This window comes from Gorilla gorilla, chromosome 4, assembly GCF_029281585.2.
Source record: "Gorilla gorilla gorilla isolate KB3781 chromosome 4, NHGRI_mGorGor1-v2.1_pri, whole genome shotgun sequence".
NCBI lineage: Eukaryota > Metazoa > Chordata > Mammalia > Primates > Hominidae > Gorilla > Gorilla gorilla.
Window position 1 is genome coordinate 33,806,626 of NC_073228.2, and position 13,913 is coordinate 33,820,538.

The window sequence follows — 13,913 nt, forward strand, 5'->3', positions numbered from 1 at the left end:
GGGAGACCCCAGGGTATCTGGCCTGCGGCAGCCAGGACGTGACCACCACGTGGCCGGGCTCCAGGCTCCGAGCTCTGCTGCCCTCTAGCGGAAGGTGGGGGTCTGTGCAGATCTCCGTCGCGCACCCCTGCTGCCCCCACCGATCCCTCCTCCTCCTTTCACTGCGTGTTTGGGTAATGCATCCCGTCCCCTCTGGCTCCCATCCTTCACCCCCGCCCGGCCTGCCCTCACCAGCGGGAGAGGGAAGCCGTTGCGCGTCTTCCCCGGCGTCCAGCCGAAGGGCAGGGAGAGCCCGTCCTCGTACTCCGCGGGCAGCCAGCGCGCCAGAGCCCTGTTGGCGGCGCCCAGCGCAGGCTTCCTCCTGAAACCAGCACGATCCTCGCTGAGCTTCGGCAGGCCGGCTCCGGGGCTCCAAAGCCCAGGACCCCATGGGGGAAGGAGCCTCTGCTCGAGGCGGAGGGGACGCAGAGAAGGGGGCCTCTCAAATGTGGGGTCTCTGAACTGCGCCCACCCCCTTAAGGCGCGGGGCTCCCCCGCTCCGGGGAAAGGTGCCGCTTCCAGAGACACACAGTGGGCTGGAGGGAGAGGGCTGGAGACGCGCGATCTTGAGAAGGTGGGGAAGGTGGGAACGCCAGCCCAGGTGGGCAAGGCAGTGGCAGATCTGCCTAGAGTGCCCAAGGGGCAAAGGCCTTGGTGGGGCGGGGCGGAGTGGCTGGAATTGTCGGCCCCCACACCCCAAGCCCCGCCACCTGTTATTGCAGTCTCCCGTAATGGTGCGGTAAGGGCTGCACGGGTCGCATCTCACCACGGGAGCAGGAGCACCACAGCCCACCTCCAGAGACAGTGAAGTCAAGTCCAGGCTGGGATCTGAAACAGAAGGGACCCCAAAGGGACTGAGTTCTTTCTCCATTCACAGGCACCCGTGGGAGGCAGGAAATGGAGACCAGAGGTGAACCTGCATGTTTTGGAATGCATTCCATTCTAAGTAAGCGTTTCTCAAGTGGTTTCTCAATTAATCTGACAGCACATTAAGGTAATACATTTTATTCCCATTTTACAGGGAAGAAAATGAGAACACAATGTTCAAGAGACTTGCCCAAGGCTACACAGAGTAACTGGGAATGTCCCCAGAATTGCTAGTAATTCCTGGTATACCAGGTCCAGATTCATTTGAATTGACAGATCTTTCTTTTAGAATGGAAATACCCCGGGAGGTTAAGTATATGTTAGTATGAGTTAGTGTGATAAGACTGCTTTCTTCTAAAGCTTCGTTCACATCTGAAGTACCAACCAAGCAGGGACATAGCTAGGATAGAGGTTGGGAAGGGACAGGTAATTTTTCAGTGAGGGGCAAGGGTTGTGGGAGGAGTGACAGAGTAGGGGGGCTTTAGGCATCAGAGTGTTCAGTGTGGGCACAGAGTGGAGAGAGATGCCCACTTCTGAACGCATACCCTCATCCACCCTGGCATCTGCAAGGGCAGGGAGGTGAGGGAATCTGGCTCATGGGGGCTTCTTCCGGGGGCCATCTCTGAAAGGTGGCAGGATTTCAGCTCTCAGAACCTTTTGTATTTCAGAGGTCAAAGTGCTTCCTACTTCTTACCTTGTCCCAGTTTCCTTCTTTTGGAGCTTTGGAATTTGCCCAACTCCTGGGCCAGGTATCCCCCCTCACTTGATGTTTTCCCAGGGAGAACCTGCAGCCTTTTCCTCCTGTCAGGACCAAACCCTTTCCTCATGACCCTCTGTGGGCTGTGACATTTGGTTGGGGGTGAGAGTGGAGGGGATGGAGGAGGCCATGACCAAGCCATCAGTTAAGTTCATTTACTGATAGCTCCATTTTACCCAGAACACCATGGAAATCTTAGCTCCTGTGACATTATCCCAGTAAATCCCCCTGATACATGTGGCTTAAATGTCTCCTCTACTAGAGGAAGTGGTGACACTGTGGTTTAGGACAAGGAACCCATGTTTATTGACTTTAGCACTTCCTTTGGGCAGAGGCCTTACAGACGGTGTTATACAAAGAGCACCAATGTCCCCTCACTTGGAGTCGGCAATGTGAGCTTGCTAGGTCTCAGTTTCTTCCTCTGCAAAAACAGCATTGCCCTAGCTGTCCTCTAAGAACTTCCTTGCTCTGCCAGTCTCATCTACGGGTCTAAGAAGGGAGAGACAGGAGTGTTCCTCTGAGTAGATAGCTCTCAACAGGAAGTGCAGCTTTGGGTGGCCTCTGTTTTCTCCTGTGGGGAGATGACCCCTTCCTGCCACAGAGGGCTGGTGGGTTTTCTGTACCTGTGACATTGGTCAAGGATGCCTTCTGCCTCAGTCTCTTTAAAGACTCCTCCCACACCTGTCCATTGCGGATGGCTGTGCGCGTCCGGCCTTTGGCATGCTTGAGGTATTCTGAGAGCTGTCGGCTGGTGGGAGTCTCAGAGCTCATGGCGGTCTTCAGCCTACAGTGGAGGGAGATGGGGATCATGGCCTGGACCCTGTAGGAAGTGGGCTGGGGGCCGCTGGAGGGGTGGGAGGGGTGTGTGTACAACATGGCCTCATAACCCAGGCTGCTGCACTGTCCAATACAGTAGCCACTAACCACATGTGGCTATTTAAGTTGAAACTTATTAAAATTAAAATTAAAAATTCAATTCCTCAGCAGCATTAGGCACACCTCAAGTGCTCAATAGCCAGGTGTGGTTAGTGATGACTGTGTTGGAAAGTGCAGATATAGAACATTTCATCATCCTAGAAAGTTATCTTGGACGCTGCTAGCCTAAAGTGGGCTTAGAGCTGGACAGACACAGGGGTGGATCTGGGTTCCACCAGGATTGGTTTAATTATATGACCTCTGAGTGACTTCCCCTCATTTATGAACTGGGAATCACAATTTTCTCCCATCAGAGACTTCTGTATGGACTTTGGGATAGACTGACTGGGATTGGCTCCTGACTGCCACTTTCTAGTTGTGTGCCCTTGAGGCAAATTACTTAAGCTCTTTGTACTCAGTTTCCTTATTGGTATAATGAAAATAATGATGGTAACCTTAGGTTGAACCATGTTGTTTCATCATTTTTGACCCTGAAAACAGCTGTTTTCTACAGTTCGATTCAGTACTTCCTAGGATTTTGGGGAGGAATGAATGTAGGGCCCCCAGAGCTGCATCTGCACAGAGCACACACTCACGTGTATGAGCATCACTGTCTCCATCAGCCGGGTCCCAGAGGGGCTGCTGCAAGGTATTTTAGAGTCCCCACCTCACACCATGAACAAAGGCAGGCAGGCCGCTGGGCCTCCCTGGGCTTAGCCTGTAAGGTCCCATCCAAGGTTCCAGATGTTCCTTCCTTTCCCGCCTGGCCCTGGGCTCTGCATGCTTCCTCTGCCTGAACACAGATTCACCAGGGACTCACCTCCTGCTCTGCCCTGGGGCTGGGCTCTGTTGGGGGCAGGCAGGGTCTTGGAAGGACCTCTTTGCCATCTCCACAGTCTCCACCCCGGTCCTAGCCATCATCCTCTCCCATCTAGACAGCTCTTACTTCCACTGCTGTCCTCTTCCCATTCGTTCTCCACAGGGCTGCTGGAGTGATCTTTTTAGCATAAAAATCAGACCATGCCACTGCTGATTCAAATGTTCTAATGGCTTACCCTGGGGCGACACACCTCTCTGCTCTCACCTTATGCGTGATCCTCCTTGCCTCCTGCCTCCACTGGCCTTCCTTTTCCTGAGCACCCACAGTCTTTCCTGCCTCAGACCTGATGCTGTTGCAGTGCCTGGAACGCCACCCCCATGCCCTCTGCCTGGATGGCTCCTTCCCATTCTCCAACAGGCTTCCCTGATCCCTGTGCCTAGAGTGGCATCCCTTGCCCTGTTTATTTCCTTCATTTTCCTTATCATAAATTGTGAGTCACTGCACTGTGTATGTACTTGGGTAACAGAATGTTTAAATGTGACTCGTTCTGTCTCTGTGAGGCCCCTGAGTCCAAGGACTAACCAGCAGGGAAGGGCTCCTCCACATTTCAAAGCAGGGTGCTGGTTGGCCTGTGCAGGACTTGCAAAGGAGGTGTATGAACACCGGTTTTGTGGCTTTTATGCTGTCCCCCATCTTGAGGCTATAAAGGGATTGAATTTGAGGAGCGAGAGAGAATTTTCCTTTGGAGACATTTGCAGAAATACTGGGCACGTCCCTCCCAACACCATGGGGCTCCTCCTTTGCTAGTTTAATTCTAGGGAGAAAGGTCTTAGGAGGAGGGCTTGACTGTGTGTCCTGGAGTCATGGCTGGGGTTTGACACCTGCCTGAAGAGCAGTGTCCTGAGAGCACGGAGAGAGGGGCGGAATCTGGAATCTGCACCGCCTCAACAGTAGGGCGAAGCTGCTAGTCTTCTGGAGGCTGCTTAAAAGGGACCTGCCCCAAGACAGGGTGGGGAGGGGTGAAGGAGTGGGCCCGATGCTCCCAGGCAGAGAGGGTTAGAGCTGGGAGCCACTGGCCAGAGAATTTTCCAGATCACAGAGTTGGCAGCAGAATCTCTCTCTGAAACCAGGAAAGCACCCAAGGGGAGAGAGAGAGAGAGCTTCCGGCCCCTTGAGGACTGAACTGTTCAGGGGATGTAGACTCACCACCCCTTTTTCCTTCCTCCTTCAGCTTAACCCCCAAGGAGCAGAAACCCAAGCTGGGAAGGAGGAGCCCCAGAAAGAGGGAGAAGGAGACTGCACTCTCTTCTCCTGCCAGAGGCCTCAAGCAGTTCTGAGCTGAAGGAATAGAGCAGGTCTGGCTTTATCTTCTTATGCAGACACTTTAATTCCTGAGATAATCCTGGTCTGGGGACTAGAAGCGTCCAGAGCATGTTTTATCATCTAAGTCACCAAGAAAGTTATCTGACGGCTTGAAAGTTCATTCAAGGGCTGAGGAGGAGTGAGTGGAGGCCCAGGTCCAGTGTAAAGGGACAGCGAGAGGAAAGAATAAGGTTACTTTTTTTCTCAATGTCTGCCCTCTCCCTAGAGTGTGCGTTTCCTGAGGGAAGGCGCCCACGTTGCCCCTGTATGGGATCGGAGGGCAGTTGACTCTACTGGTGCCCTGTGGGCCCTGGGCTCTTCCCCTTGCTGCCATGGGTGCATCTGCTACAGGCTCACTCCAGTAACCTTGTTGGGCGCCTGCTTCTGAGCCACTGGAGTGGCCTGGCTGGGGGTGCCCGGGAATTCCACAGGTGTGCTACAACACCTCTCAGCCACCTGCAAGCCTGCAGCCATGTCTGACTGATGTGGGCAGATGAGGGCTCTGCTCCCTCGCTCCAAGATGGGACAGGCTCTGAGGAGCAACTTCTGCTCCAGGTCTCCCTGTGGGGTCAGGCTGAGGATAGACTTGAAGCCACTTTATTTGTCTAACCTCCCCCTTCACTTCTGCTTCTTCACCCCATCACAGCTTCCTCGTGAGCATTCCCCTAATACGTCACCTGCACCTGAATGCAGGGCTCGGATTCGGCTTCTGGTGGACCTGGCTGAATCAGTCAATATCAGCTGGATGAATGAAGAACTTTTACTGAGAGGCTTTCTGGGACTCTGGAATGCATGGCCCAAGGAAACACTGGGCCACGTGGAAGAAAGTCCTTCTAGGGTTAGATTAGATGTCCTCTTTCAGGTGATGTACAGGCTGAGGACTTTAGGAATTGTGGGCTATTGCTCCTACTTGTCGTGTACTTGGAGGGCTAGGAGGATGGAAGGGTAAGTTTTATCATTGTTCACCTCATTGGCTCATCCGGGCTGGCCTAGATGTGCTTATCATGAACAGGAAGCCTGTGAAGGGAAGTGTGTGTGTGTGTGTGTGTGTGTGTGTGTGTGTGTCTCACGTACCTGGTTCGGGAGTCCAGGAAGGCCTTGTTGACTTGGACCTTGGCCTGACTCACGGTATCGGAGATGGCAGAGGTTCTGGTAGTCTGCGCTTGGGGTTGGAGTGGGGAGCAGGAAGTAGGGTGTCAGACACCACTCCTTTGCGATGTCTTCTGCTTTTGTCTCCCTCTTTCTCAGCCATTACCCCCACCCCTCAAATCTGGGTAGGCAGGAGATCAAGATTAGGAAAGTTTCATAAGAGTCCTTAAGGGGAAAAAGCACAGAATGGGAAGAATACTCTTGGATCTTCAACAAGATGTCAAAATTGCTCTTTGAGATCTCACTAGAATGCCCAGAGATGGGATGAAGAGGGAGTGTGGCCACTCACGGTGGCTTGGGCTACTGGACTGTGGGGATTTCTCTGGTTCCTGGTGAGATGGTCTTGTGGACTATCTCAAGTTCATCAAAGAGGACCCACTGATCACCAGGACCCTGACGTACAGAAGGGGATGGCATGAGAGTAGTGGTGGGATTCCCTGTTCCCTCTTGTATTGGGGTCTGGAGCATGGAGGACAGGATCTGTTCTCTCAACAAGGAGAGTGTAGTGGGTTAAATAATGGCCCTCCCAAAATTCACATCTGCATGGAACCTCAGAATGTGACCTTATTTGGAAGTAGGGTCTTTGTAGATGTTATGAATTAAAATGAGGTCATACTGCCTTAGCATCGGCCCTAAATCCAATAAATGGTGGTTTTATGAGAAGAGGAGAGGACACACAAAGAAAAAGGCCATGCAAAGACTGAGGCAGAGATTGGAGTGTTGCAACTACAAGCCAGGGAACACCAAGGATACCAGGGCCACCAGAAGCTGGAAGAAGAAAGGAAGCATTCTTCCCTAGAGCCTTCAGAGGGAGCACAGCCCTGCCAACACCTTGATTTTGGACTTCTATCCTCCCGTACTGTGAGAGAATACATTTCTGTTGTCTTAGGCCATCCAGTTGGTGTGCTTTGTGACAGCAGCCCCAGAAAACCCATAAAGGGAGACACTCACCTCTTGTGGTAGATGCTGCAGCCTGAAGCAAGATGAGGGAAGCCAGGAGGGCTGGGAGATGGAGAAGGACCCTCATCACTGAAACGAGATGCAGGATCACACTGTGAGCCTCTCTAGAGACCAAGTGGGAGGGTTTGAACCACAGAAAGCAGAGAAAGCCAAAGGAGCGCCAGACACCCTAACATTAGAACAGGAAAGGAGAAACCACATTAACGAATGAAGCATCTACCATACACACAGGCCTGTGCTAGGTACTGGGAGAGATGGAAAGAGGAGAAGACATGGCGGAAGGGAAAGAACTCAGGCTTCAGGATCTAAGGCCCTGAGTTATCATTCTGCATTTGCTCCAATAGCTCTGTGACCTTGGGCAGGTTACTTAACATCTCTGGGGTCCTGGCTTGCTATGGGAGGAGGTGGGACCAAGTGATCCAGAATGTTCAATTCTGCCCTAACAGCCTGTGGTCCGGAGATGCTGCACCTGTCTTGTCACAGGTGTGAGAAATGCTGTTACCAAGGCTGGAGCCTGCCTTTGAGTTCCCCTCCCTCCTTCCCTGCAGGATGCATTGCTCCCTGCAAGCCAGTTTCCTCTGGCCCAGCCCCAGGAGAGAATGCCTGAGGGGCAGACACTCAGCGCCTCCCTTCGGAAACCTGGCAGGGGCTTCCCCTTCCCTCAAAGTGCCAACTTGATGGCAATACTGAAAGAAAGTTACGACAAAGCTCAGAGCTCCCCTGAGCCCACAGCTGTGCCCCAGTCTGCCTGGAAAGATTCCAGCTCATGGATTAACCCCTTTGCCATGAGCTTTAACTCTGAATGCAAATCTTTAGACTGAAATTTGTGAAGCTTTGTTTTCTGATGAGGGTCTTCATTGGGCTTAGTGGAGCAGACCCCATACATCTTCTGAGGAGATTCTGGCTCCAGCCCGGGGAGGCAGCCACAGCGTGCAGATGGAATGATTGTGTGTTTAGACCATGGTCCTGAGAGGCTCCTCAGCTTTCACAAGGGCGCCTGGGCCCTCCCTGCAGCACAGCGTTCACTGGTGGAATCCAGAAGCACACTAGGGAGAGCAGCCTCAGGTTGCCCCCCAGCCATGTCTCCCCAGGGCTCAGCTCCCAGAGAGAAATCGTAGTTCTGGAGCTTTGCCTGACAGACTTCCCCGTTTGTCTTGCAGACCCTCTCCAAATCACCTCCCTTTGGAATAGGCCAGACCAGGAGACCTCTGTATCTGGATCAGGTCATTTCAGCCTCTTTCACCCCTGCCTGCCTCCAATTTTTCCCTCTGCCCTTTCGTGGTCCCCCTAATAATTTGTATCTTGTTGTACTTTTTGCCAGCTAACTCTAGAGAAAGGACAAGGCATGAATAAATACCTCTCTGGCCAAGATTCTCTCTGTTACTTCCCCCCACCCCAAGATGAGTTCTCAAACAGCTTGACCTCTCAGTGGGCTCTTGTCCTTATAGTTGTATGGCCCCAAGGAGGAAGAGATTCTGTGACCTCCTATCCCTCTGTCACCATATTTTGCAACTTCAGGGGACCCATTGCAGGGTTCATTGAGTTAGCAGAAATCTGCCCTTCAGACAAACAGAGATGATGGTTTTGGAGGAAAAGGTATCATTGACTTTAAAAAATAAACTATGGTAAAAAAACATGGCCAGGTGTGGTGGCTCATGCCTGTAATCCCAGAAGTTTGGGAGGCCGAGACAGGCGGATCACTTGAGGTCAGGGGTTGGAGACCAGCCTGGTCAACGTGGTAAAACCCTGTCTCTACTAGAAATACAAGAATTAGCCAGGCGTGGTGGCAGACACTGGCAATTCCAGCTACTCGGGAGACTGAGGCAGGAGAATCGCTTGAACCTGGGAGGTGGAGGTTGCAGTGAGCCAAGATTGCACCACTGCACTCCAGCCTGGGCTCAAAAAAAAAAAGAAAAGAAAAGAACAACAACAACAAAAATCCACATGGCATAAAATTTAGCATCCTAGTCATTTAAACTATACAGTGCTGTAATGTTAGGTATATTCACATGTTGCACAATGGATCTCTAGAACATTTTCATCCTGTAAAAACTGAAACCCTATACCCATTGAACACCAACTCCCTATTTCCCCTTCCCCCTAGCTCCTGGCAACCACCATATCACTGATTTTTTTAAAGAGGGCTGTGGGCACAAACATTCATTATATTGTTCTTTGAATGACTAATGCATTTCCTAATAAATGACAAACACAAAGTAAAAAATTAGTCCATTTTTTAAAAAGACGTCATCTGAGACAGCCTGAGGAAGACAAAATCATAGAAGAAGACATGAAAGTTGAGAAATTTGAACAGGAAACAACACTTAAATACTCAATTCTCCTCTCCTCTTCTTTAGGACCCCCTTCATGCTCTCCTCACTGGAAAGTGGAGGAGGGGGACTTCAAGGCCAGAGATAAATTATTTTCCCATGTCTTGGGCAATGTTCGTGGTGGGTGTGAAGGAAGGGTGTGAACAAAAATCAGAGCCAGGTAAATACAAGGTCATGTCACTGAAAAGGGGGTGTGCAAAAAGATTCTAGAGGGACACTGTCTTCAGCCAGAACCACACAGGGCAAGAGGGCATGGGGCTTTAGAGTGTAAGAGGCCAACAAGAGGCTTCTGTGATGTGTAGATATTTATCCATATTCTTATCAACATGCTGAGTGCAGAAACCATTTCCCAAGCCCTTTGATTTTCAGCAAAGCCTGGAGCCTTCCCTGGGACATGAAGCACTATCCGGAGACAGAGCCACAGCCTTTGCCCCTCAAATGCCAGGCTGGTCCACAATCCCATGCCTCTACTCATGCTCTTCCCTATACAATACCCTCTCTGGCTAATAAACTCCTATTCATTCTTCAAAACCCAGACCAAATGCCACCTCCTCTGTGAAGTTTACCAGTTTTCTCCAGGAAAAGTTAGATCATTCTTTTTTCTGTCCTCCCATAGTATTTCATCCGTATCTCATATTACTGTCTTCACATCTGTTTCCCCTATCAGACCATGAACTCCTCAAGGGCTCCATCTTATTTATTTGTTTTCCCAGGACCTAAGCATGTCAATACATAATAGGTGTTGGGTGCATGCTGAATGAATAAAACTCCTAGAGCAGAGAAGTTCAGCATCTGGAGGTTGCAGAGGGAGAGGGCAGAGATGGTCCCTCGGCAAGCCTCTCACACTGTAATGTGCCTACTAATCACCTAGGGATTTTGGTAAATGCAGATTCTGACTCAGAAGGTCATAGAAGGGGCCTGAAAGTCTGCATTTCCAGTAAGCTCCAGGTGATGATGATGTTGCTGGTCTCCAGACCACACTCTGAGTACCAAGGCCTTCCAGACTTTGGTTCTCAATGTCGCTGAGCAGTCACCAAGGAGATAGGGGGAAGGCCTGAGAAGGGATGAAGTCAGTGAGATTCTCTTCCATGACTGTAAAGAGCCCTGTGGAGGGTGGTGGAGTGAGCCAATAGGAAAGCCATAATTCTTGCCCCATCACCCGCAGGAACACTCTCTTGATCTTTTGAGTGACTCCAAGATCAGGATGAGAATGAAGAGATAGCTCTTATCAAGCCCTCTAGAGCAGAAATAATCTACTTCAACCAAAAGATTTGAGGCACACAATTGCATAAAAAACAAATATAATTTAACCACCCCATTCTCCCAAAATGAAGCCTGCCTACTACTGCTGCATACAGGTCACACACCTGCTTGAGAGCCAGGTGTCCACAGGGCACTTAAGACAGCTAGGACTAGACATTGAGGGCAAACTAGATGGTCGGATCTGCTGCAGATGGCAGGCATGAGATGTTGGAAATGAGATGAAGACCTGACAGCTCCGGCTTAGGGAACCCCTTAAAACACTGCAAAATCTCCACTATAGTGGAGAGGCCAGATTTCATCACACTGTCTCAAGAACAGCACGGGGAGCACCATTCTGTCACTGTTTTCCCCCAAATTCCTGTGTGACTCTGGACACATTAAATTGCTTAGGTCTCAGTTCCTAAACAAGGTGGATAGAGAGGTCTATGGTACCTTCCAGCCCTAAGAGTTTATGATTCTCTGACATAGTTTTCAGACACAGAAAAGCCTTTTTCCCCCACAGTGGTGGGGGGAGGCTTAATTACATTCTCTCTTATACCAAACAAGAGGAGTGTGCCATGGGGTGGCTAAAGCTGGCACCAGAAAGTGCCTGATAGAGACAAGTCCAAATCCAGTGTTAAGCTTTCTGAGAAGACGTTAGGAAATTTCATCATCAACTTTGCAGAAACCAGGAAAGATGAAAGTTGACGAGTCTTACCTGCCCAGTGCCTTGTCTTTTCACGGCAGCCAGGGAGTTGCTCTGCTTGGAGGAGCTGGTCTTTTATACCTTCCAGCAAGAATTTATTTCTGGGAAAGGCCCAGAAGGAAAAATTTTGATGTGGCTTGGAGGAGACGCTGAGGCTTAGCAGGAAAGACTGTGTGACTCCGGGCAGATACACCAGGAAACTGCAGAATGGCAGGGATTGGTTGATGCAATAGCACTGACTGTGGGTGAAGCAACTCCTCTTTCCATTTTCTAGCTTAAATGCATGATCTTGATCTAGTCCTGGAAGGCAAAAACTGCATGCCCTGAGCACATTTGTCCCTCTTAAGCTCCTAATGGGATCCGAATAGCTCTTAGAATTATGAACAATTATTAGGTTGGTGCAAAAGTAATTGCAAAAACCGCAATTAATTTTGCACCTAGCTAAATGGTTCTCCCCATTCATATATTCACCTTTGATCCCTCCCTTACTTTCCACCCAATTTACTATGGAATCCAGTGGATTCATCTTTTGGATTTAAAGTGATTAATAAACATTAATTTTTTTGGTCAAAATTTCAAAATACTTTTGGCTACCAAAGGGTGAGAAGAGCCCTAAGCTTTCATTAGGATAGTGGGTTGCAGTCCCTGCCTCTGCCATTGTACGGCTCTAGGCAAGTCACTTCACCTTCTGGTGTCTCAAATTTTCTAGTATTGAAATCAATGGTTGGTTTTGGTAATTATTATGATTCTATGACTTCATGCCTTCTATAGGGTGACCCATTTAAAAAACTCCAGTATCTGGGAGGCCGAGGTGGGTGGATCACTTGAGGTCAGGAGTTCGAGACCAGCCCGGCCAACATGGTGAAACTCCGTCTCTACTAAAAACACAAAAATTAACCAGGCATGGAGGTGCATACCTGTAATCCCAGCTACCTGGGAGGCTGAGGTGGGAGAATCACTTGAACCTGGGAGGCAGGGGTTGCAGTGAGCCAAGATCATGCCATTGCACTCCAGCCTGGGTGACAGGACGAGACTCTGTCTCAACAAAACAAAACAAAACAAAACCACCACTATCGTATAAATTATTGACCTAAAGCTCAAGCATAATGTTACATACCTTTCCTACCTCAATGACTTTGGAAATTCAAGTTCATTAGATTCATACAAGAAGGAAAAAGGAAGATTCTGAGAAAACAAAATTTCATGAAAGTATATTTTACAGACAGACAATTTAAAACATAATAAGCCTCTTTATGAAATTATACTTTGAGTTGAAAATACTCTGGGAGCAACTGTCAGAAATTTATCAACCCCAAACCAGACTTCTTGGTTCGCCTTCAAAAAAGTGATATTTCCTTTCTCTGGATGGTGGAATATATCTAAAACTACTTCTCTCGTGATGAATCCAGGCAAATAAGCTGGGCATCTCGGAAGAAGGCAGCTGTCCAGGAGAGGTGAATGAGACATCAGGCTCTTCTTGTTTTCTTTGAAACACACTTCAGCTCCTTAGCCAAGCATTGTTTTTCTGTGTCTGACCATTCCCTGAACTTTGGCACATGTTTCTCAAGGTTCTTGCCTCTGAGTTTTATGCTTAATATGTTCAGGAAGCTGTGTTGTTAGGCAGATCTTGACCTAGTTGGTTCTGAATAATCTGAAGATGGAACTTCCTTTTAGAAGACCCTATGGGATAACATTGCTTCCTTTGTACAAAATATAGTGAGTTATTGGTCAGGGTAACAGCAAAATACAGGTCTGATCATTCCTGGGTTTTATCATGTTATGACATAATATGATATGTCCTAGATTTGGTCTTTCTGTAATGGGTCAAATAGGATGGGGCAGTGTCAGCTCCAGCCCAGTAAGGACCTTCCTTGATACTGGCCATGAAGCACACCTGGAGGCAGTCAATCTGACAGTGACATGCCTATTGTTCTATAGCTAATTTTTATTTGAGAGCTTTGCTGACATGCGATGACATGTTTTCATGGGTTTATCTCAGTCTAGTCAAATCTGTAGCACAGGTAGATGTCTTCCCATGTGGGAATGGCAAATTGGCCTGAGAAATGGAGAGTGGAAGGCAGAAAGTCCAGGAGAAAGCTAAAAAGGCCAATAGCTTCTCATATGTCAGTGCAGAGTCCAAGATATTTTAGCAAAAGCAGCAGCAGCAGGGAGTACCCAATGAAGATAAGGTCTATCGCTGGCACATGGCAGTACACACACCCACACACACACACAAACATGCACGCACACTTCCCAGGAACACACAGTTTATAAATGAGACTGATTTTGGACATAGCTGGCTCACCTCTGTCGCCTTCTAGAATTAGAATGCTGCATGCTGCATACACAACCTTTGGTTGATCCAAAGGATACTCATGGTTGGTAACACAGTGACCATTCTATTTGTGTAAGGTGATCGTAGCTCTCACACTGGGCCCATGTCAGGTGCTCTCTCCCATGGGCGCATAGCTAGTCCCTTCCTTAGCTGTCTGTTTTCACCTTTGTCCGCTGGCTTGGCTGTCATTCATAGCTGGGCAGGGTTGTTTTTTTTTTTCTTTCCTGGCTAAAATGCATTTCCTTTTGTTGGCTTCCTAGAACACCAAACAAACAGACTTCTTGTCCCAAGGATGGCTCTATATGCCCATGTTTACCCCTTTTGGGATTCATCCACTAGCTCTACCCCAGAGAAGGGAGGAACCCAGGCACTCTGGCTTAAGCTGTCCCTGGCCTCTGGAGGGGTGTGCAGATGGCAGAGCTTCTCTGAAT

General features: G+C 49.3%; 1 protein-coding gene and 1 long non-coding RNA gene across 3 annotated transcripts in view; one reads left to right on the forward strand and one right to left on the reverse strand.

Moving 5' to 3' along the window:
• LPO (lactoperoxidase) overlaps positions 1-13,913 on the reverse strand; it is a 50,292-nt gene that overhangs the window by 18,622 nt on the left and 17,757 nt on the right. The window contains exons 2-6 of the mRNA XM_055386786.2: positions 6,861-6,938; positions 5,835-5,922; positions 2,287-2,447; positions 750-867; positions 232-361 (exon numbers count right to left, since the gene is read on the reverse strand). Of these exons, the coding sequence (XP_055242761.1) occupies positions 232-361; positions 750-867; positions 2,287-2,447; positions 5,835-5,922; positions 6,861-6,938 (575 nt within the window). The remainder of the gene's footprint in view (positions 1-231; positions 362-749; positions 868-2,286; positions 2,448-5,834; positions 5,923-6,860; positions 6,939-13,913) is intronic.
• Positions 109-9,078, forward strand: LOC109025136 (uncharacterized). Of its 2 annotated transcripts, none has more exons than XR_008679730.2 (4): positions 109-173; positions 917-985; positions 4,630-4,753; positions 5,407-9,078. It is a non-coding gene; the product is annotated as an uncharacterized lncRNA (long non-coding RNA). The 2 variants fall into 2 exon arrangements; XR_002004421.4 differs by having other exon boundaries at positions 121-173; positions 917-1,033; positions 5,407-8,119.